At 37.5% G+C, this 23087-nt stretch overlaps 1 protein-coding gene and 3 long non-coding RNA genes across 5 annotated transcripts; 2 read left to right on the top strand and 2 right to left on the bottom strand.

Annotated features, from left to right (window-relative positions):
* The first annotated feature begins 2485 nt into the window (after positions 1-2485).
* Positions 2486-4495, top strand: LOC117560641 (antimicrobial peptide NK-lysin-like). Its single transcript, XM_034237575.1, has 5 exons — positions 2486-2617; positions 2703-2788; positions 3413-3490; positions 3578-3732; positions 4218-4495. The coding sequence occupies exons 1-5, from the start codon at positions 2569-2571 to the stop codon at positions 4309-4311; spliced, it is 462 nt and encodes a 153-aa protein (XP_034093466.1). The 5' UTR covers positions 2486-2568; the 3' UTR covers positions 4312-4495.
* A 423-nt stretch (positions 4496-4918) lies between these two features.
* On the bottom strand, positions 4919-6309 carry LOC117560642. Its single transcript, XR_004571202.1, has 2 exons — positions 6155-6309; positions 4919-5663 (listed from the first exon to the last, which is right to left on the bottom strand). It is a non-coding gene; the product is annotated as an uncharacterized LOC117560642 (long non-coding RNA).
* Positions 6310-6557: 248 nt separating this feature from the next.
* Positions 6558-13510, bottom strand: LOC117560639. 2 transcript variants are annotated; one of them, XR_004571199.1, is made up of 7 exons: positions 13229-13510; positions 12520-12619; positions 11396-11616; positions 11046-11112; positions 9989-10096; positions 8530-8637; positions 6558-7970 (listed from the first exon to the last, which is right to left on the bottom strand). It is a non-coding gene; the product is annotated as an uncharacterized LOC117560639 (long non-coding RNA). The 2 variants fall into 2 exon arrangements; XR_004571200.1 differs by having other exon boundaries at positions 11396-11599.
* An 8572-nt stretch (positions 13511-22082) lies between these two features.
* On the top strand, positions 22083-22817 carry LOC117560640. The gene is made up of 2 exons (XR_004571201.1): positions 22083-22203; positions 22495-22817. It is a non-coding gene; the product is annotated as an uncharacterized LOC117560640 (long non-coding RNA).
* The last annotated feature ends 270 nt before the right edge of the window (positions 22818-23087 follow it).

Raw genomic sequence — 23087 nt, 5'->3', positions numbered from 1 at the left:
CAACATACATTTTCCCTTTTTGTTTTAAATATTTACGAGACACATTTCATTTCAGCGGTTCAACTTGTGTACGTTTCTGGACCTCCAGACTGAGGAGGAGGATTTCCATTCTAGTTCAAATAAGAGTTGAGGCGGAGCACTGACCATCATACAGAGGAGGTGAGAAGCTGTGAATTACACATACAAACACACACACACATCCTGAAGAATGGTTAACCCCCCCCCCCATAATTAGAAACGCTGTATTACCATCGTTTTACTGACTGTTATCTATTTTATTTGGTAATAAGTAACACACCTCTCTTTTATTTTATTTGTAAGAGACCATGTAACATATTAAACTTAAATGTTACCATTTATTGTAATGTAGCATTTAGCTTGGAAGGAATTTCCATCTACAGTCCATTGGGTGGTCACTGGTCACCAGGTGGTCACACGTTTAAAGAGGCCCTATTAGGCTTTTTGGTGTGTCTCCTTTCTTGTTGTGTGTTATAGGTTTTAGCGCATGTAAATGGTCAGAAAAGTTTAAAATCCCCAAATTTCCTCCAATGTTTAAGCACTTATTTCAACTGATATTATACATATGTATTATACTCTTATAAGATGTATGTAGATAGTATAAGAAATGTGCAGAATGACAGTTTAATGGTGGAGTATACACACATATTGATAGATGTCTTGTAATACACTGTTGAGGAACCTGCGACCCAAGTTTTTCATTCATTGCATAACTACACCGTAGTTGTGTATATGATATGTCAATAAACCTTAGACAATCTTGAAATCTTGAAAGGGATGTGCAAAATAGTCATTATATACAGTCTTTAATTAACCATTAGTAGAGAATAACGAGTAATGAATATACTTTATAGGGATCCTATTAATATCTAATAATAAAAATAATAAAATTCAATAACGTGCTTTAACCACTACGTGTCCCTTTCTATCAGCTGTGCACTGTTATGGTGTAAATACAGCCTATCTACCAATTGGATCAAATATAAAAGTCAGCCGAATTAGTGTTGATACTGCAAGGAGACGTATTGTGTGAAAATAAATGTAAGATGTTGTTTAATTGCTGATACATTTATGATCCACGTCACGTTTTCAGTTTTGGCGGCAGTTCTTCCTGTTTGTCTAGAAGTCTTCTCATTTATAGAGAACTACGGCAGATATGTAATATTTAATGCAGCCGAACCGTGTATTACAATGCCGTTATGGGATGAATTTCAAAGAGAAAAGCAAGCACAGTAGTATTTTTAAAAAATGTTTTCGGATTTCACATCGCATAACCACCATATCCCAGCGACGTGCATTGCGGCTAAATCATCCAATCACCGAGCTGAGGATCTTGCCTACGTCTGTTTCCGGTGTTGTTTATGACGGATGTCATATTTTGTTATATTAACATCGATTCAATACATTAATGTAGCCTTTGTTTCTGCTAAAAGAGGTGTCGACCAGCTGGGGCAACAAAAAAATCGGCGAAATCGAGTGTGACTATTAAAAAATAAATCATTATTATATTAATATTGACGATAACAACCGAGCGTCGGGGTAGCATTTGCTTGGCATTTCCGGGTATTTCTCCACTGGTTGGGCCATGTTAACAATACCGTGTAACTGTCACGTTTGAAGGGACGAAATCGTGACATCTTCACGTCTCCCAGCATGGTAAATCGTCACATGTTCACGTCTTGCCGTGATACCGGGTTGGCCTGAAACGCCTCAATTGGACGCCTTTGTATACTTCAGTAACATAATGACATCACTATGTAACACTTGCTCTATTGGCTAGGCAAGGAGTGTTTATTTATACAGCTCCTTTCAACACAAGGCAATTCATAGTGTTTTACAAAAATGAACGACATTAAGAGCATTAAGAAATAGTGCTAGCGCTCCAACACATTGTATGTGATAGGCCAAGGGGCGGGACATCTCTAAGCGGTTGACCACTCACAACAGAGCCAGCTAACCAATCAGAGCAGACTGGGCTCTGGTTTCAGACAGAGGGTGAAAAGAGGTGCTGCAGTACAGGCAGGATGAGAAAAATAAAGACCTTTTTGAACAATAAAGCATGGAGACATGTCACAGTAGAGACACAAAGTACAAATATGAACCTGAAAATGGGCTGGAATAAAAAAAATCCTCTTTAAATAAATAAAAACGGAAAAGAACCAAATATCCTTATCTTTTTTACGACCAAATAATTCAATGCTTCAAGCTCAACATCACCTTTCTGCATTGAGGGCAGCACACATGAACTGCTCAGTGATTATTGGCTCAAATTGAAAGATTAAAAATGTTGATCTTCACACAGATGACACATTTAATGTTGGTATTTTTTGTCTTTGGGGTGGAAACTGCGTCTCGATGAGTGGGAGGTGTGAAAATCAATTTTACACCTTTTTTTTGACACATTTTTGTGATGGTGGTCTCAACCCAACCAGCCTTGCCAAGTGACCAGCCTTGTTGTGGTTTAAATGTCCTTCTGTGGGGGTGCTGTTAAATGTATAAAAGACACACACAGAGACAGACACACACAGAGATCTGCACTCACTGGCAGCCATGGACACCTCTTCGATCCTCATTGTGTGCATTCTGGTGACATGTTCAGGTGTGCTGATGTTTATTTGATTTTGTAACGTTGTCTTTATCATCATGTCCACTGCTTTTCAACATGTTTTGTATTATCTCTTCAGTATGGACAATCCACGGCAGAAGCATTGAGGTCAACATTGATGATCAGGAGCCGGGGGAAATGGAAATCTCTGTGGAGGCTGGAAAGGTAAGATGACTGCTTTACAAACCTTCTGCTAGTCAACAATTCATCTACTATTATCAGAGGACAAAATGTTAGATAATGTACAAAGGCTCAAATACCCACCTGCTGTGTCTCTGTAGATTATGTAGCTCTAAATTTCACTTTAACCCTGATTTTATATTGTAGCCTACTCAAGCCTGAATAAAGTTAGGATTATCATTAGAGTGGGGGAGGATAATCTAAACAAGTACAAATACAGAATTACCTAAAGTATAAAAACTAAAGGTACTCCTGCATAACAAAATACCCCCTGTGACTCCCATATTATTATATATCACAGCATAGGATGGTTAATACTGATGCATCACTGTGTAAGTAATATACAACCGTTGTGAAAATTAAACAGTTAATGGGGTTTGCACAATTTCCTGAAGACCTTTTTTATAATTACAATGATTTCATATTATATTGACTGCATGTTAAAGTGACCAACTCCATTTATAAACATTATAATGCTTCAATGCATCCGTGCATCTACGGGTTCTTGATAAAAGACCGCTCTTTTAAAAAAATTCCATTCACTAAATTCTGTTTTAAGCACTCATTCCTTTGCTTAGTATTACAACAATGTGTCATTTTTACCTCCAGCTTCCAGGTGTGTGCTGGGCGTGCAAGTGGGCTTTAAATAAGGTGAAGAAAGTGGTCGGACGTAACGCCACAGCAGAGGTAAAACACTAAAACACTGACAGCTTGGTGATGATTTAGTCGGTGCATGGAAGGTATGAGTATTAATGATAATCTGCATTCTTCTAGAAACTGAAGTCAAAGCTGACGGCCGTCTGCAACGAGATTGGCCTCTTAAAATCGTTGTGCCGCAAATTTGTCAAGTCACACCTCTCAGATTTAATCGAGGAGCTCACGACCACGGATGATGTGCGGACCATCTGTGTCAACACCAAAGCCTGCAAGTGAGTTTCCAGCCCGCCATTATACAATATTTATTTTTCAGATATTATAACAACTCTTTAAGGATCAATTGTATTTCTGTCAAAACTCATTCACAGTCATGTAGGTCACTATAGATACAAATGTTAGGAAGTAAAGAGGACAACACTGCTCAGTATAAATTGGCATAAATAAAACACTGAAATATGTTCAGTATTTTATTAACTTTATACTGAGCAGTGTTGTCCTCTTTACTTCCCAACATTTGTCTGAGAGCTTCAGTATAGAACTCTCTTGAGATTTGAGACACAAAATATAATACGTTTATCGAACATGATATTAAACTGCTTACATGTAACAAAGTAACACATTGTTTATAATGAGTGCTTTTGATAAATACATTTGAATGCAGGGCTTTTAGCTGTAATGGAGAGTTTTTACAATATTGTATTGTGTTTTTGCTAATTATTTAATATTTGTTCATGTTTTCTTGTCTTGCTCTCTTTAGGACAAAGGAGTTGTTGCACCAAGTTTATCAAAGTGACGATGGGGGTGTTCAAATGCAAATTAATGAATATCCCGAGGGTCGCATGCATGGATGAATAAAACAATATAAACCAGAAGTGCTTGTGGTAGTGACCCAATCACCACACAGTGCATTAAGAATATGATAAATTAGCTTTCAGCTTTATTTCTCTCACTGCATTTACTTTCTCTTGTACCTTTACTTCTTCTTTGAAATGCCTGTAATGTGATTTTCAATTTCTGTATCTGTGCACAAATGATCCAAATAAATGTTTGCATTTAAAATGTTATGAATATTCATTCTTAAACCTTGTTGAAAACGTGATAACCTTCACCTCTATGGTTTGAGAAATGTCACCAAAAAAAGCGCTTTTTTATCCTGAAAAAATGTCTTAAAAGTGAGACGGTGATAGTATGGAAACAATATCAGGAGTGTGGCTCCACCACTGACACCATCAGGTTTTTGACGAGTCAAATCAAGCATATGAAATTCTTGTTGCGGTAAAGCTTCTCAGAAACCGGTGATCATTACTACACCCAAACGCCACTTTTACAAACAGCAATAGCAACTATAAATGGATTCAGCACTTCTAGAGAAATATATTGCAAATCTATGCACACTATTTATATGCAAAACAAAAAAAAGACCAGGGGTAAATTGAAACAGCCCGTTGAGACATCTAGTTTGTGGGTCTAGCATTTATTGATAGACAGCTGTCATAAAGAAAGAAGCCCCGCCCACAGTGGAGATGTTAAACAGTGTTTTCTCACAGCACCATCAACAGGTCAAAATGTTTCCTTTCTCCTTCAGGTTACTTTGTGCGCATACGGTACAGCCAGTTTTATCTGCATTTGATTTGTATTAACTTCTTAGAGATGAAAAATGTGCTGCTGAAAGACCAAGGCAAAAAGAGTCACTTTAATTGTTTTTATATCAAAATCATTCAATCATCCAGTTGATGCGTCATGACACAAACACAGTGCTTACATAACAAATTGAAGACTTTTACAGATACACATAAATAAGGCGTACAAAAGACATGAAACATAGGACAATAACACAAAATATCCTTGTATGTCACTGTTCTTGTTCATTGCATCCCCGCTAACTGAAGGAAATCTTCATATAGCACCCTCAGTATAACTGTTTTGTGTTTATGAGTTCCCATGACTCCGTGTCAGTGATGAAGATGTGCCATTTCCTCTGAAGCACATTTCAGTTTCCCCCTTCAGGACGAGGCTGGAGTGGAGAGCAGACACCTACTGTTCCGGTCGATGAAGCGCCCCGGGGAGCGGCTGCTGTCCCAGCTCTGCTTTAGGGCCTGCCGGTCCAGCTTGTTGAGTCCCTGAGAGCAAAGACGCAGATCCTGGACCAGCTCTGACAAACCGTCCAGACCGGCAGTGTCCCAGGGGCCACACACCTCACAGCCTGCGGGGGAGCAACAAGCAGCTTATCTTTATTTTGTATTGCAAGAATCCATTATATTACATTACATGTTATGCTGCGTTCACACCGGACCCAATGCGATGTTTGGGGGGCGGCGCGATTACATGTAAAGTCAATGCTGCAGAGACGCGGACCTCATGTCACCGTTTTCATAAAATGAATTCTGTTATCCATTTAAAATTAAATAGTTGTATCAATTCGTTATTTTCCTCCTCCTGCTCAATGCTATGGAAATATATTCAGAAATTGCTAAATCTAGAACACATTTTTAAACAATAGTTGTCACAAATCATGATATTAAAGGACAATCAAAAATAAAAATAAATATTTACAGTCCTTCATGTTCAACCAACCCTTTTGTAGCTTCCAGTTCCAATATTGTGTGTTAATGTAGCACGTTACTTTAACAAATTGTTTTAATGATACTGAATATATTTCACAATTGTAATGTTTAAGCATGTTTAAAGACGCACCTTGAAGGTTTAGAAGGTTCAAAGGTCGGCAGGCCTCTCTGAGAGAGATGAGGATGTTGTTCAGTCCTGCTGAAGTAACAGATGGATTTCCTGATAAGTTCAGGTTCACCAGAGTTGGACATGAAGGCAGGCATCTGGAAGAGAATTACAAATAAAGTTACTCAAAAGTCTAGATAGACCCAACCAGAGAAATCCTTTTTATTCCTCTTCCTGGTTCTTTGTTAATTAATCCAATAAGTCAAAAATAAGGTTAGTCTGAACGTCATTTCTTATCATTGTAAACCTGTGTTGACAGACTGTTGGCAGCATGCTTCAAGGACATTATTACACAATAATGATGGTTTGTTGGTTATTATATTTCAGATGAACACACACACACACTCACACTCACACACACACACACACACACACACACACACACACACACACACACACACATCCTTGTGCAACTCAATTGTGGGGCCCGAACTGATTTTACCCAATTGTGGGGTCCACCCTTTCCAACTATACTAGACCTCCGTAAAAAATCAGGCAATATAGAAAAAAAATTAGAATCACAAAAATCACTTCAAATAAACATAATTCCAAGCTTTTGTCATTATGCTAGTTTTTTACCCACTTAGTGGGGCCCAGTTTCTAGCAGTCAGCACTTATGAGGTCCATTATACACACACACACACACATATTTCTAGTTTTCATATCTTGGAAGGGATCAGACACACACATATTTCTAGTTTTCATATCTTGGAAGGGATCAGAGTTACTAGAGACATTATTGAGTTGAATGGACTTTCCTTGTTACCAAAGAAACTGCAGAACAGCATCATGAACATTTACATTCTACTCTGATATTTTTTACACCAACAAATTCACATTGCTGGTAAAATAAGTCATTACTTAGGTGATTAGCCTCATCTTAACATAGAATATAACTAGACAGTAGACATGGCAGTAACATTGAAACACCATGGAGACCAAATCAATAATCCCCTAAAGATCCTTTTCGTTCAACATTGTTTTTTCTTAGAGGCAACAATTAGTAATTCTTGAGAAAAAAGTATAATTCATATAAACTCTCTACAACATTATTTTAATGCTATAAATATTTATTTGTATATTATTGGGGTGTTTCTATATCGTTAAAACAAAATGTACAACTTGACCAATCCCATGACCCAAAAAACAAAACAAACAGGCCTAACAAATCAGTAGACTTTTACCTCCTTTTGAGTTACATTTAACAATGACATATTCTGGTCATTTTGAGGTTCAAATTTGTATAAAGTTTCTCTCCTGTGAAATGTTTCCATGCTTCAATGAGGGATTTTAGACTTTGAAAAACATTTACATGCACACAAAGATATTTTCTACACTACAGGAGAGGGAAAACCCTAAAAGCAAAAAAGGAAATCTTTGAAAACATGGATGATTCTTTCTAGCAGCATAATCGGAATGCAATTGATTTCCCTTTAATTTATATTAGTTGACGATTCAAAAATGAAAATTTGGTTTGGTTTAGGTAAAGCCCCTAGTTTTGGTAGTGGTACTTGAAATCCTTCTTTCAACATTGAACGTATTTTTCCTTGGTTCAATTTTACTTCATTTACATTCGGAGAGAAGAAATTGAAATGTTCATGTAATACTTAACGGCTCCCCAGTCCCTATTTGTTAGGGCTTGAGGTTCGGCAGGGATACAATCCTCACATGCATCTTTCCCTGGAACCTGGTTCTTGATTGTCCATTTCATAACCCAAGTGTTGTTCCACAGCAGCACTTTCTGCTGACGTCCAGCTGCGTTTCACAAACGTTTGTTTCCCTAGGTGGACAAATAATAACATGTCATAGGTTTAAGAAGTTTAAGAGCCAGTTATTATCATACAGTTAAGAATCTTATAAAACATTTAAAAAGTACCCATATTGCAGATCTGAAAGAATGTTAATGGTGCGACACCTTCTGATCACTTTATTCCATCACAATCAGACACACCATTTTGTTTGATACTAAGAGTTTGATTATGTGATTTGAAGTGATTGGTCAATTTATCTGTAAGCTCCCATTCATTGTGCAGATACAAACTAGCGTCTGGCATAATTTATAGAATTTATCAAAGTTGCAAAATGGTATTCCAGAAGATGTCCGTGTGGCTCATTTACAGTCCTGCTCCAGTGTAGTTTGTGACATCCAAGGCAAATACTTGAAAATGTCTATGTTGCAGAGTAAATGAATACACTTAATTTATTACAGACAGAATACTTACTTAAATGTACATAATAATACATGTAAACATTGTAAAATGTAAAAGGTCTTATCTTGGTACATAGTGAAAAGGAAAGAATAAACATATTGTGGAGACAGCTCCATATTACTGAATTACCTCGGTAGTAGCACAGTCACTTGTTGATGTTTCGGGGAAAGTCAAGTCTAAGGGGAGCCTCTCCTCCTCAACTCCCTCTGGATCAGTCTGCCCGTTTGTCACCTGGAACTGAGATACAACAATAATGCACTAAGAAGATAGTAACCATGTATATAATTATTAGTTGCTGAAGTTAGCTACATGATAAACTATCTAAAACTGGATTTGGATCAAAACAAAGGCATGGCATTATTTAGTCCTGTGGTCTCAATACATTTTACAATATCAAAAAGGGGTTGCAATGGACTGCTTTCAAATTACCCTTTCAAACATGCATAGGCTCAGGAAGAGTAGAATTATACATACAATGACCTACTATTAGATGTTAAAAAAGGTACTTTAGAAATATTTTAATTCATTTTATGTTATAACCAAACGGGAGGGCCCCATAAGGACAAGACTAGAAACAAGTGTGTGTGTGACAGGTTTCTGTAACTACTCCCATCGAGGCTAAGGTAAATGATAGCCGGTTTAACCATGCTTATGCTCACAAAGTGTTAACTTACGCCTACAACAACTTGAGTTTAGATTCCAAAAGGTGTTGCACAAATGTTTTTAAATGACTTTAAGTTATAACCAAACGGGAGGGCCCCATAAGGACAAGACTAGAAACCAGTGTGTGTGACAGGTTTTGTAACTACTCCCATCGAGGCTAAGGTAAATGATAACCGTTTTAACCATGCTTATGCTCACAAAGTGTTAACTTAAGCCTACAACAACTTGAGTTTAGATTCCAAAAGTTGTTGCACAAATGTTTTTAAATGACTTTAAGTTATAACCAAACGGGAGGGCCCCATAAGGACAAGACTAGAAACCAGTGTGTGTGACAGGTTTATGTAACTACTCCCATCGAGGCTAAGGTAAATGATAACTGTTTTAACCATGCTTATGCTCACAAAGTGTTAACTTACGCCTACAACAACTAGAGTTTAGATTCTAAAAGGTGTTGCATAAATGTTTTAAAATTACTTTAAGTTATAACCAAACGGGAGGGCCCCATAAGGACAAGACTAGAAACCAGTATGTGTGACAGGTTTCTGTAACTACTCCCATCGAGGCTAAGGTAAATGATAGCCGGTTTAACCATGCTTATGCTCACAAAGTGTTAACTTACGCCTACAACAACTAGAGTTTAGATTCTAAAAGGTGTTGCACAAATGTTTTAAAATTACTTTAAGTTATAACCAGACGGGAGTGCCCCATAAGGACAAGACTAGAAACCAGTGTGTGTGACAGGTTTAAGTAACAAATCCCATTATAGCTAGTCTAAAAATATGTTCAATTTAGTTTCTTCAGTCAGATCTACACAAATCACTCAATTAGTAACAGGATTAAAGCTGTATCAGAAAAGAGTTTTTTAAAAAAGGGTCCTCTCTTGAAATTAACATATTGTGGAGACAGCTCCATATTACTGAAATACCTCGGTCGTAGCACAGTCACTTGTTGATGTTTCGGGGAAAGTCAAGTCTAAGGGGAGCCTCTCCTCCTCAACTCCCTCTGGATTAGTATGCCCGTTTGTCACCTGGAACTGAGATACAACAAGAATGCACTAAGAAGATACAAACTATCTGAAACTGGATTTGGATCAAAACAAAGGCATGGCATTATTTAGTCCTGTGGTCTCAATACATTTTTCAATATCAAAAAGGGGTTGCAATGGACTGCTTTCAAATTACCCTTTCAAACATGCATAGGCTCAGGAAGTGTAGACTTATACATACAATGACCTACTATTAGATGTTAAAAAGGTACTTTAGAAATCTTTTAATTCATTTTAAGTTATAACCAAACGGGAGGGCCTCATAAGGACAAGACTAGAAACAAGTGTGTGTGACAGGTTTCTGTAACTACTCCCAGCGAGGCTAAGGTAAATGATAACCGTTGTAACCATGCTTATGCTCACAAAGTGTTAACTTAAGCCTACAACAACTTGAGTTTAGATTCCAAAAGTTGTTGCACAAATGTTTTTAAATTACTTTAAGTTATAACCAAACGGGAGGGCCCCATAAGGACAAGACTAGAAACCAGTGTGTGTGACAGGTTTAAGTAACAAATCCCATTATAGCTAGTCTAAAAATATGTTCAATTTAGTTTCTTCAGTCAGATCTACACAAATCACTCAATTAGTAACAGGATTAAAGCTGTATCAGAAAATAGTTTTTTTTTAAAAAGGTCCTCTCTTGAAAAGGACAACATTAACATATTGTGGAAACAGCTCCATATTACTGAATTACCTCAATATCAAAAAGGGGTTGCAATGGACTGCTTTCAAATTACCCTTTCAAACATGCACAGGCTTAGGAAGTGTAGAAATATACGTAGAATGAACCTATAACACAAGAATGCACTAAGAGAAGATCTCAAAAGGTATAGCTATCCAATAATAAACAAATTAATCACGTACTATCATTATTTGGACAGAAACAATAAAATGTGTTGAATCACGTGTTATTGTTGAGTTATATGTGTAAATGTACCTGTTTGCGCAAAGGCCAGTCAGCATCCCCGTAACTGCAGGTTATTTCTTCTTCTGGGGAGTTGTCTCTGCAAATAGGCAGAGATGTGGCATCCAATCAATGACAATAGTTTTCATCTTGCAGTTTGGTGTTTGCCCAGTAACTTGTCTTGAAGAGATGCATCAAGGGGTCAAGACTTAAATAAATAGAGATTGAATGTTAGTAGTATAATTTGCATACTTGGATTGGATACAGTGTTGAAAGTAACATTTAAAAAGAAAAATTATTATTATTATTATAGACTTCAGAAAACACCGTCCAGAACCCGCCCCCCTTCACCTCAATGGAGAGAGAGTGGAGAGGGTCCCCACCTTTAAGTTCCTCGGGGTTCAAATTTCGGAGAGCCTCAGCTGCACACACCACTGCAGCAGTTAAAAAGGCCCAGCAGCGACTGCACTTCATGAGGGTGCTTCGGAGGAACAGACTGAACAAGAAGCTGCTGGTGTCCTTCTACCGGGCGACCATCGAGAGCGTGCTGTCATTCTCCATCTCTGTGTGGTATGCTGGATGTTCAGCTGCGGACAAGAAAGCCCTGCAGAGAGTGATTAGGATGGCAGAGAAAACCGTCGGCGGCTTTTGCACACTGGGACAGAGTTGCACTCTGAATCTCGTTGTATTTTTTGTATAATGACAATAAAAGGCTTTAACTTTAACTAAAACCAAGTGTACACTAAAGTGCATTTCCAGTCACTAAAACAAAGATGTGCTCTGCTCCCACATAGTTTTCCTTGCAAAAGTATCCAAAAGACTAAGGGCAGCAATAGACAATGCTGGAGACAACAGTGTGAAATCTATTTGACTACACATTATTATAAATAAACTACGGTCATGTTGCCGGTTAGAATGTTATGTTTACATATTCACTCACCTGTGTCTGAGACACATTACATTCAAATGTTTATCAACAAAGTTTGATTAAAACATCCAAAGGGTTATGTTTAAATCATCACAACTGACGTCAACAAATAAGAAATAATAACCCAATTGGCCCCAGAGATGCTTATTTAATTATATATGATTTATTCTGAATAATAACTGTTTGACTAAAACAGTTATTGGGATAACTTTGTATTATTATATGGGAACATGCTCAACTTCCATGTGGCCCATTTATATGATGCCCAGAGTCTGTAACAGGCATATGGTGTTTCTTTTGTTTTAAACACTCACATTTGACTTTTGTAAGTGGCTTATTTATTGATGAATGAATATTTAGAAAATGTTACCAAATATTACAAAATTATCTTATCTTAAATAATTGCATAGCTTTTTGCTTTTCCCTAGCTTTAAATGTTAATACTGCCAGTAAAAAGTAACTTTTTGGAGTTAAGATTCCCATGGGAAGCAATGTTGGGATTATAAATTAAGATATTGTGATTTAATTTGCACTATTTGCTTGTGTTTATTTAAAACATACAACATTGTAAGCACTTACCTTTAAACGGTGTGTTAAAAATGTGATCCTGGCATCCTGTTGAAGACCAAGCCGTCTCTTCCTCACTGAACTCTGTTTTCTTAATTGTCAGCCATCTCACCTGTTAGACAGAAGAATAGCCTTAATTATTAATTACACCCTGATCCTGTTCAGGATATTTCAATGTTAGCAGGTTCTCAGTCAGTTCAGTCATTCTGATGTTTAATGATGACCATTGTCACATAACTTATTGAAGCTAATGTTATCCCAACTTAATTGAATAAGAAAGTTAATAGCTAGCTTACGTTATCTGGCTAAGAAGGTATAATATTATGTATTATTTACACCACTTTTACAAAGAGAAGTGCCACATGAAAGCCATGTGCACTAAAAGCCTGACTTAATGGTGTGCTGTTCACTCTCTCAGTCTTCTAACCTCATCATGTAGCGCTTGACTGTTTAGCTGAGGCTGTGAATATTTTTCAGCCAAACTCAACTCTTCAGCTGTTTGCTGGCTGTTCTGTGCTTTGCTCTCTGTTGTATCCATATCATCACTGTTGCCAGTATTTTTCATTATTTGCTAAATGAGTTTTAGCAATTTCCTTAGATGATACATTGAAATATCCTCTTCTTCATCATTTATTACATTATCCACGGATTCTGTTATTAGTCTTGTTAAAGCTCGCCTTGTAATGACATTTCCACTTGAGACTTTAGCTTCATCACACACCTCTTTGAGCTGATCCAGTTGCAACCTGCTGTGCGCGTCCAGTGCTCCAGCCCTGCTCGCTCCCGTCAGGGGAAAACTCCGTCCGAGTTGGTGTCACACACAGACACGGCGAAACATTAATACCTCAGCAGTGCCTCCAATATTTGTTGCACACGTGGACACAAGAGGGATTTCCAGGCGTGCATACGTTTAAAAAACAAGACGATCTTTACTTCAGTTCTTCAATTTACGTAAAAGCAAGACTTTACATCACGTGTCTGCATGCACTCCTCTCATCCCCCGAGCTGCCCCCCCCCCCCCACCCCCACGTGCCTGTGTAAACTTCACTAATTTAGGCATTGCACATGAATACAGTGCATAAATATCCAAAATCCTATGGAGGAGAAATCACGTTGCTTACTTCCGGGTTTTAGGATGCGTCACTGCATCACTGCTCTGTCCTGTTTCTGAACTCACAGCACAGCTTAGTAAGAGTGGGGGAGGGGAGGGCAATCAGGTGCACGTGCACCATGCTCTGCAAATGCACGGGGAAACGAACCACAGGAATATTGCCGTTGTTAACTCCCTGCATCCTGATGCTATCTTTACTTGTACTCAAGAACAAGATCTGAATAATTCTACTTTTACTCAAGTACAAGATCTGAGTACTTCTACTTTTACTCCAGTACAATATCTGAGTACTTTTACTCAAGTACCAGATAGAGTACTTCTACTTTTACTACAATATCTGAGTACTTCTACATTTACTCAAGTACAAGATCTGAGTACTTCTACTTTTACTACAGATCTACTTTTACTCAAGTACAATATCTGAGTACTTCTACATTGACTCAAGTACACTATCTGAGTACTTCTACTTTTACTAAAGTACCAGACCTGGGTACTTATACTTTTACTCCAGTACAATATCTGAGTACTTTTACTCAAGTACCAGATAGAGTACTTCTACTTTTACTACAAGATCTGAGTACTTCTACATTTACTCAAGTACAATATATGAGTACTTCTACTTTTACTACAAGATCTGAGTACATCTACATTTACTCAAGTACATATCTGAGTACTTTTACTCAAGTACCAGATCTGAGTACTTCTATTTTACTCAAGTACAAGATCTGAGTACTTCTACTTTTAATCAAGTACAAGATCTGAGTACTTCTACTTTTACTTTACTACAAGATCTGAGTACTTCTACTTTTACTTTACTACAAGATCTGAGTACTTCTACTTTTACTTTACTACAAGATCTGAGTACTTATACTTTTACTCAAGTACAAGATCTGAGTACTTCTATATGTACTACAATATCTGAGTACTTCTACTTTTACTCAAGTACAAGATCTGAGTACTTATACTCAAGTCCAATATCTGAGTACTTCTATATTTACTACAAGTAAGAGTGGGGGAGGGGAGGGCAATCAGGTGCACGTGCACACCATGCTCTGCAAATGCACGGGGAAACGAACCACAGGAATATTGCCGTTGTTAACTCCCTGCATCCTGATGCTATCTTTACTTGTACTCAAGTACAAGATCTGAATAATTCTACTTTTACTCAAGTACAAGATCTGAGTACTTCTACTTTTACTCAATTACAAGACCTGAGTACTTCTACTTTTACTAAAGTACCAGACCTGGGTACTTATACTTTTACTCAAGTACAGGATCTGAATAATTCTACTTTTACTCAAGTACAAGATCTGAGTACTTCTACTTTTACTCAATTACAAGACCTGAGTACTTCTACTTTTACTAAAGTACCAGACCTGGGTACTTATACTTTTACTCAAGTACACGATCTGAGTACTTCTACTTTTACTCCAGTACAATATCTGAGTACTTTTACTCAAGTAGCAGATAGAGTACTTCTACTTTTACTACAATATCTGAGTACTTCTACATTTACTCAAGTACAATATCTGAGTACTTCTACTTTTACTCCAGTACAATATCTGAGTACTTTTACTTTTACTCAAGTACCAGATAGAGTACTTCTACTTTTACTACAAGATCTGAGTACTTCTACATTTACTCAAGTACATATCTGAGTACTTTTACTCAAGTACCAGATCTGAGTACTTCTATTTTACTCAAGTACAAGATCTGAGTACTTCTACTTTTACTAAAGTACCAGACCTGAGTACTTCTACTTTTACTTTACTACAATATCTGAGTACTTATACTTTTACTCAAGTACAATATCTGAGTACTTATACTCAAGTCCAATATCTGAGTACTTTTACTTTTACTAAAGTACAAGATGAATACACTGCATACATATCCAAAATCATATGGAGGAGAAATCACGTTGCGAGGGAACCAGCATCTTATTTCCGGGTTTCAGGACGCGTCACTGCATCACTGCTCTGTCCTGTTTCTCACAGCACGGCTTAGTAAGAGTGGGGGAGGGGAGGGCAATCAGGTGCACGTGCACACCATGCTCTGCAAATGCACAGGGAAACGAACCACAGGAATATTGCCGTTGTTAACTCCCTGCATCCTGATGCTATCTTTACTTGTACTCAAGTACAAGATCTGAATAATTCTACTTTTACTCAATTACAAGACCTGAGTACTTCTACTTTTACTAAAGTACCAGACCTGGGTACTTATACTTTTACTCAAGTACAAGATCTGAATAATTGTACTTTTACTCAAGTACAAGATCTGAGTACTTCTACTTTTACCCAATTACAATACCTGAGTACTTTTACTCAAGTACAAGATCTGAGTACTTCTACGTTTACTACAAGATCTGAGTACTTCTACTTTTACTCAAGTACAATATCTGAGTACTTCTACATTTACTCAAGTACAATATCTGAGTACTTCTACTTTTACTCCAGTACAATATCTGAGTACTTTTACTCAAGTACCAGATAGAGTACTTCTACTTTTACTACAAGATCTGAGTACTTCTACATTTACTCAAGTACAAGATCTGAGTACTTCTACTCAAGTACCAGATCTGAGTACTTCTATTTTACTCAAGTACCAGATCTGAGTACTTCTATTTTACTCAAGTACAAGATCTGAGTACTTCTACTTTTACTAAAGTACCAGACCTGAGTACTTCTACTTTTACTTTACTACAATATCTGAGTACTTATACTTTTACTCAAGTACAATATCTGAGTACTTATACTCAAGTCCAATATCTGAGTACTTTTACTTTTACTAAAGTACAAGATGAATACACTGCATACATATCCAAAATCATATGGAGGAGAAATCACGTTGCGAGGGAACCAGCATCTTATTTCCGGGTTTCAGGACGCGTCACTGCATCACTGCTCTGTCCTGTTTCTCACAGCACGGCTTAGTAAGAGTGGGGGAGGGGAGGGCAATCAGGTGCACGTGCACACCATGCTCTGCAAATGCACAGGGAAACGAACCACAGGAATATTGCCGTTGTTAACTCCCTGCATCCTGATGCTATCTTTACTTGTACTCAAGTACAAGATCTGAATAATTCTACTTTTACTCAATTACAAGACCTGAGTACTTCTACTTTTACTAAAGTACCAGACCTGGGTACTTATACTTTTACTCAAGTACAAGATCTGAATAATTGTACTTTTACTCAAGTACAAGATCTGAGTACTTCTACTTTTACTCAATTACAATACCTGAGTACTTTTACTCAAGTACAAGATCTGAGTACTTCTACGTTTACTACAAGATCTGAGTACTTCTACTTTTACTCAAGTACAATATCTGAGTACTTCTACATTTACTCAAGTACAATATCTGAGTACTTCTACTTTTACTCCAGTACAATATCTGAGTACTTTTACTCAAGTACCAGATAGAGTACTTCTACTTTTACTACAAGATCTGAGTACTTCTACATTTACTCAAGTACAAGATCTGAGTACTTCTACTCAAGTACCAGATCTGAGTACTTCTATTTTACTCAAGTACAAGATCTGAGTACTTCTACTTTTAATCAAGTACAAGATTTGAGTACTTCTACTTTTACTAAAGTACCAGACCTGAGTACTTCTACTTTTACTTTACTACAAGATCTGAGTACTTATACTTTTAATCAAGTACAAGATCTGAGTACTTATACTCAAGTCCAATATCTGAGTACTTTTACTCAAGTACAAGATCTGAGTACTTCTATATTTACTACAAGATCTGAGTACTTATACTCAAGTACAAGATCTGAGTACTTATACTTTTACTAAAGTACAAGATGAATACACTGCATACATATCCAAAATCATATGGAGGAGAAATCACGTTGCGAGGGAACCAGCATCTTATTTCCGGGTTTTAGGACGCGTCACTGCATCACTGCTCTGTCCTGTTTCTCACAGCACGGCTAAGTAAGAGTGGGGGAGGGGAGGGCAATCAGGTGCACGTGCACACCATGCTCTGCAAATGCACAGGGAAACGAACCACAGGAATATTGCCGTTGTTAACTCCCTGCATCCTGATGCTATCTTTACTTGTACTCAAGTACAAGATCTGAATAATTCTACTTTTACTCAATTACAAGACCTGAGTACTTCTACTTTTACTAAAGTACCAGACCTGGGTACTTGTACTTTTACTCAAGTACAAGATCTGAATAATTCTACTTTTACTCAAGTACAAGATCTGAGTACTTCTACTTTTACTCAATTACAAGACCTGAGTACTTCTACTTTTACTAAAGTACCAGACCTGGGTACTTATACTTTTACTCAAGTACAAGATCTGAGTACTTCTACTTTTACTCCAGTACAATATCTGAGTACTTTTACTCAAGTACCAGATAGAGTACTTCTACTTTTACTTCAAGATCTGAGTACTTCTACATTTACTCAAGTACAAGATCTGAGTACTTCTACTCAAGTACCAGATCTGAGTACTTCTATTTTACTCAAGTACAAGATCTGAGTACTTCTACTTTTAATCAAGTACAATATCTGAGTACTTCTACTTTTACTAAAGTACCAGACCTGAGTACTTCTACTTTTACTTTACTACAATATCTGAGTACTTATACTTTTACTCAAGTACAAGATCTGAGTACTTATACTCAAGTCCAATATCTGAGTACTTTTACTCAAGTACAAGATCTGAGTACTTCTATATTTACTACAAGATCTGAGTACTTATACTCAAGTACAAGATCTGAGTACTTATACTTTTACTAAAGTACAAGATGAATACACTGCATACATATCCAAAATCATATGGAGGAGAAATCACGTTGCGAGGGAACCAGCATCTTATTTCCGGGTTTTAGGATGCGTCACTGCATCATTGCTCTGTCCTGTTTCTCACAGCACGGCTTAGTAAGAGTGGGGGAGGGGAGGGCAATCAGGTGCACGTGCACACCATGCTCTGCAAATGCACAGGGAAACGAACCACAGGAATATTGCCGTTGTTAACTCCCTGCATCCTGATGCTATCTTTACTTGTACTCAAGTACAAGATCTGAATAATTCTACTTTTACTGAATTACAAGACCTGAGTACTTCTACTTTTACTAAAGTACCAGACCTGGGTACTTGTACTTTTACTCAAGTACAAGATCTGAATAATTCTACTTTTACTCAAGTACAAGATCTGAGTACTTCTACTTTTACTCAATTACAAGACCTGAGTACTTCTACTTTTACTAAAGTACCAGACCTGGGTACTTATACTTTTACTCAAGTACAAGATCTGAGTACTTCTACTTTTACTCCAGTACAATATCTGAGTACTTTTACTCAAGTACCAGATAGAGTACTTCTACTTTTACTTCAAGATCTGAGTACTTCTACATTTACTCAAGTACAAGATCTGAGTACTTCTACTCAAGTACCAGATCTGAGTACTTCTATTTTACTCAAGTACAAGATCTGAGTACTTCTACTTTTAATCAAGTACAAGATCTGAGTACTTCTACTTTTACTAAATTACCAGACCTGAGTACTTCTACTTTACTACAATATCTGAGTACTTATACTTTTACTCAAGTACAAGATCTGAGTACTTATACTCAAGTCCAATATCTGAGTACTTTTACTCAAGTACAAGATCTGAGTACTTCTATATTTACTACAAGATCTGAGTACTTATACTCAAGTACAAGATCTGAGTACTTATACTTTTACTAAAGTACAAGATGAATACACTGCATACATATCCAAAATCATATGGAGGAGAAATCACGTTGCGAGGGAACCAGCATCTTATTTCCGGGTTTTAGGATGCGTCACTGCATCACTGCTCTGTCCTGTTTCTCACAGCACGGCTTAGTAAGAGTGGGGGGAGGGGAGGGCAATCAGGTGCACGTGCACACCATGCTCTGCAAATGCACAGGGAAACGAACCACAGGAATATTGCCGTTGTTAACTCCCTGCATCCTGATGCTATCTTTACTTGTACTCAAGTACAAGATCTGAATAATTCTACTTTTACTCAATTACAAGACCTGAGTACTTCTACTTTTACTAAATTACCAGACCTGGGTACTTATACTTTTACTCAAGTACAAGATCTGAGTACTTCTACTTTTACTCCAGTACAATATCTGAGTACTTTTACTCAAGTACCCGATAGAGTACTAATACTTTTACTTCAAGATCTGAGTACTTCTACATTTACTCAAGTACAAGATCTGAGTACTTCTACTTTTACTACAAGATCTGAGTACTTCTACTTTTACTCCAGTACAATATCTGAGTACTTTTACTCAAGTACCAGATAGAGTACTTCTACTTTTACTTCAAGATCTGAGTACTTCTACTTTTAATCAAGTACAAGATCTGAGTACTTCTACTTTTACTAAAGTACCAGAACTGAGTACTTCTACTTTTACTTTACTACAAGATCTGAGTACTTATACTTTTACTCAAGTACAAGATCTGAGTACTTATACTCAAGTCCAATATCTGAGTACTTTTACTCAAGTACAAGATCTGAGTACTTCTATATTTACTACAAGATCTGAGTACTTATACTCAAGTACAAGATCTGAGTACTTATACTTTTACTAAAGTACAAGATGAATACACTGCATACATATCCAAAATCATATGGAGGAGAAATCACGTTGCGAGGGAACCAGCATCTTATTTCCGGGTTTTAGGACGCGTCACTGCATCACTGCTCTGTCCTGTTTCTCACAGCACGGCTTAGTAAGAGTGGGGGAGGGGAGGGCAATCAAGTGCACGTGCACAGCATGCTCTGCAAATGCACAGGGAAACGAACCACAGGAATATTGCCGTTGTTAACTCCCTGCATCCTGATGCTATCTTTACTTGTACTCAAGTACAAGATCTGAATAATTCTACTTTTACTCAATTACAAGACCTGAGTACTTCTACTTTTACTAAAGTACCAGACCTGGGTACTTGTACTTTTACTCAAGTACAAGATCTGAATAATTCTACTTTTACTCAAGTACAAGATCTGAGTACTTCTACTTTTACTCAATTACAAGACCTGAGTACTTCTACTTTTACTAAAGTACCAGACCTGGGTACTTATACTTTTACTCAAGTACAAGATCTGAGTACTTCTACTTTTACTCCAGTACAATATCTGAGTACTTTTACTCAAGTACCAGATAGAGTACTTCTACTTTTACTTCAAGATCTGAGTACTTCTACATTTACTCAAGTACATATCTGAGTACTTTTACTCAAGTACCAGATCTGAGTACTTCTATTTTACTCAAGTACAAGATCTGAGTACTTCTACTTTTAATCAAGTACAAGATCTGAGTACTTCTACTTTTACTAAAGTACCAGACCTGAGTACTTCTACTTTTACTTTACTACAAGATCTGAGTACTTATACTTTTACTCAAGTACAAGATCTGAGTAGGGAGAGTGGGGTAATTTGTGCCAAGGGGCAAGTAGTGCCACCCGTTATCTAGAAAACCATAGAAGAAGTTGGTCATGTGACCACATATTTTTGAAGAGGCATCCATTTCGATCATCCTGCAAAGAAGGGAGTCACATGGCTTGAGAGGTAAGCACATTTAAGTTAAAAAAACAATTGTTTGCCCTCCAAAGTAAAATTTCTATGATCAAGGTTTTTTGATTGCTGTGTTTGAACAATTTAGACAACTTTAAAAACAGTTCACACATGTTTTAGTGCTTTAGTAAGCTACGCCATGAGTCTATACAGTTAGCATGATGCTAGCTCAAAAAAGCTGGGGGATGCATTTTTTTCAAAATGGTGGGCTTGGGGTGATTTGTGCCAAAGGGCCTGGGGTAAGTTGTGCCAGTGGCACAACTTACCCCAATTTATGATTATTTACTATATATTACTTTATTGTATTTTATTGTTATTGTACATTGTATTCTTACATTTGATCACTAAAACTATGTGACATTCTTAATTTTAGACCAAAATCCATCATGCCACGCACATACAAAAGGAAGACAGACAGGGTTTCAATTCCTCTTGAGGAGTTGGAAAGAGCAGTGAAAGAGGTGCAACAGGGGAAGACCATACGTCAGGTTGGAAAGGAGATGAAGATCTGCAGGATGACCATAAAAAGACATATGGATAAGAAAAAAATAGGAGAAGTAACAAAGCCAGGCTATGAAAGAACAGCAGTCGCCAAACGAGTCTTCAATGAGAACATGGAGAAAGAGCTGGCTGACCATATTAAGACACTAGCAGCAATGTTTCATGGCATAGGTGTCATGAAATGCCGTGAACTGGCTTTTGAGTTCGCACAAAGAAATAGCATTGACATGCCTGCCAGCTGGACCAGAGACGAAAAAGCAGGTTAGATCAAGTATAGGCTATTGGATAGTTATTTGGAGCGGATAACTTCAACTTATCTGAATGTAAACTGCAATGTGCTGATAAACTTTTAACCTTTTCTAGGACCTGATTGGTTCAACGCCTTTTAAAGCACGCTACCATTTGGCATGCCGCGTTCCTGAAGCAACCTCTCTTGGAAGAGCTACTGCCTTTAATAAGCACAACGTGGGGGAGTTCTTTGATAACCTCTCTAAAGTGAAGGACAGGTAACTTAATAATCATCTGGCTTTGACATGCTGATATGATCACCTCTCTCTCTCTCTCTCTCTCCTCTCTCTCTCTCTCTCTCTCTCTCTCTCTCTCTCTCTCTCTCTCTCTCTCTCTCTCTCTCTCTCCCACCCACACCCTGACTAGGTAACCTGGCAGCCTGGCGAGAGGGCACAGCATCTCTAGAGGGTCTTCTGTCCTCTGACATTTACACACACAACCACATCCAAGTATGTTAAAACTGCTTTAAACGTCTCTGATCATCAGCACTACCTTTTATTTCATTTCAGGTACAGCTTCCCTCCACACATGATGTACAACATGGATGAAACTGGTGTGACGACAGTGCAGACACCCATTTAGAGAGAATGATGAAGGAGTCATCCCTAGAGGTGATGTGCTCAAGAAACTACCCACACCACAAAAACTTGGTGGTACAGCCAGAAGGGAGTATAAATTCACATTCCCCTGCAGCATTGACAAGTGGGATGTTCAGTAGTAGGCCGAATCTGTGAAGAGATTCAGATGCAGATGATTTGCTGCTCATTTTTAAAGTGGCCTTTGATGTTGTTAAAACTTTAAATAAACATTAAATAAATAATTTTGTATTGAATGTGTCTTGCTTTTATATAGCATTATTGTTTGTGAGATTAAAATGATCTGTTTTACTTCAATTATCAATGGCACAATTTACCCCAGTGTATTGTCTCTAATGGCACAACTTACCCCGCACCGGGGGCAAGTTGTGCCACAAAACCACTTTTTTTTCTAAAGCTATATTTCTCAAACAGTTTATTTAAGATCCGAAGTGATTGTTCCCAGGGATGCACAACATCCTAAACTATATGTACATATTTTAGTTGGAGGCATTACTGTAATCCCC

This window comes from Gymnodraco acuticeps, unplaced genomic scaffold (genome assembly GCF_902827175.1).
Source record: "Gymnodraco acuticeps unplaced genomic scaffold, fGymAcu1.1, whole genome shotgun sequence".
NCBI classification, from domain to species: Eukaryota; Metazoa; Chordata; class Actinopteri; order Perciformes; family Bathydraconidae; genus Gymnodraco; species Gymnodraco acuticeps.
This window is presented reverse-complemented; position numbering and strand designations above follow the sequence as displayed.

What these genes read in the sequence shown, in the direction of transcription:
- LOC117560641 (XM_034237575.1), top strand. Translation starts at nt 2,569, where the DNA reads ATGGACACCTCTTCGATCCTCATTGTGTGCATTCTGGTGACATGTTCA. An exon ending in TCTCTGTGGAGGCTGGAAAG is followed by an intron (nt 2,789 to 3,412) that starts GTAAGATGACTG and finishes TTTTACCTCCAG; the next exon opens with CTTCCAGGTGTGTGCTGGGC. An exon ending in GTCAACACCAAAGCCTGCAA is followed by an intron (nt 3,733 to 4,217) that starts GTGAGTTTCCAG and finishes TGCTCTCTTTAG; the next exon opens with GACAAAGGAGTTGTTGCACC.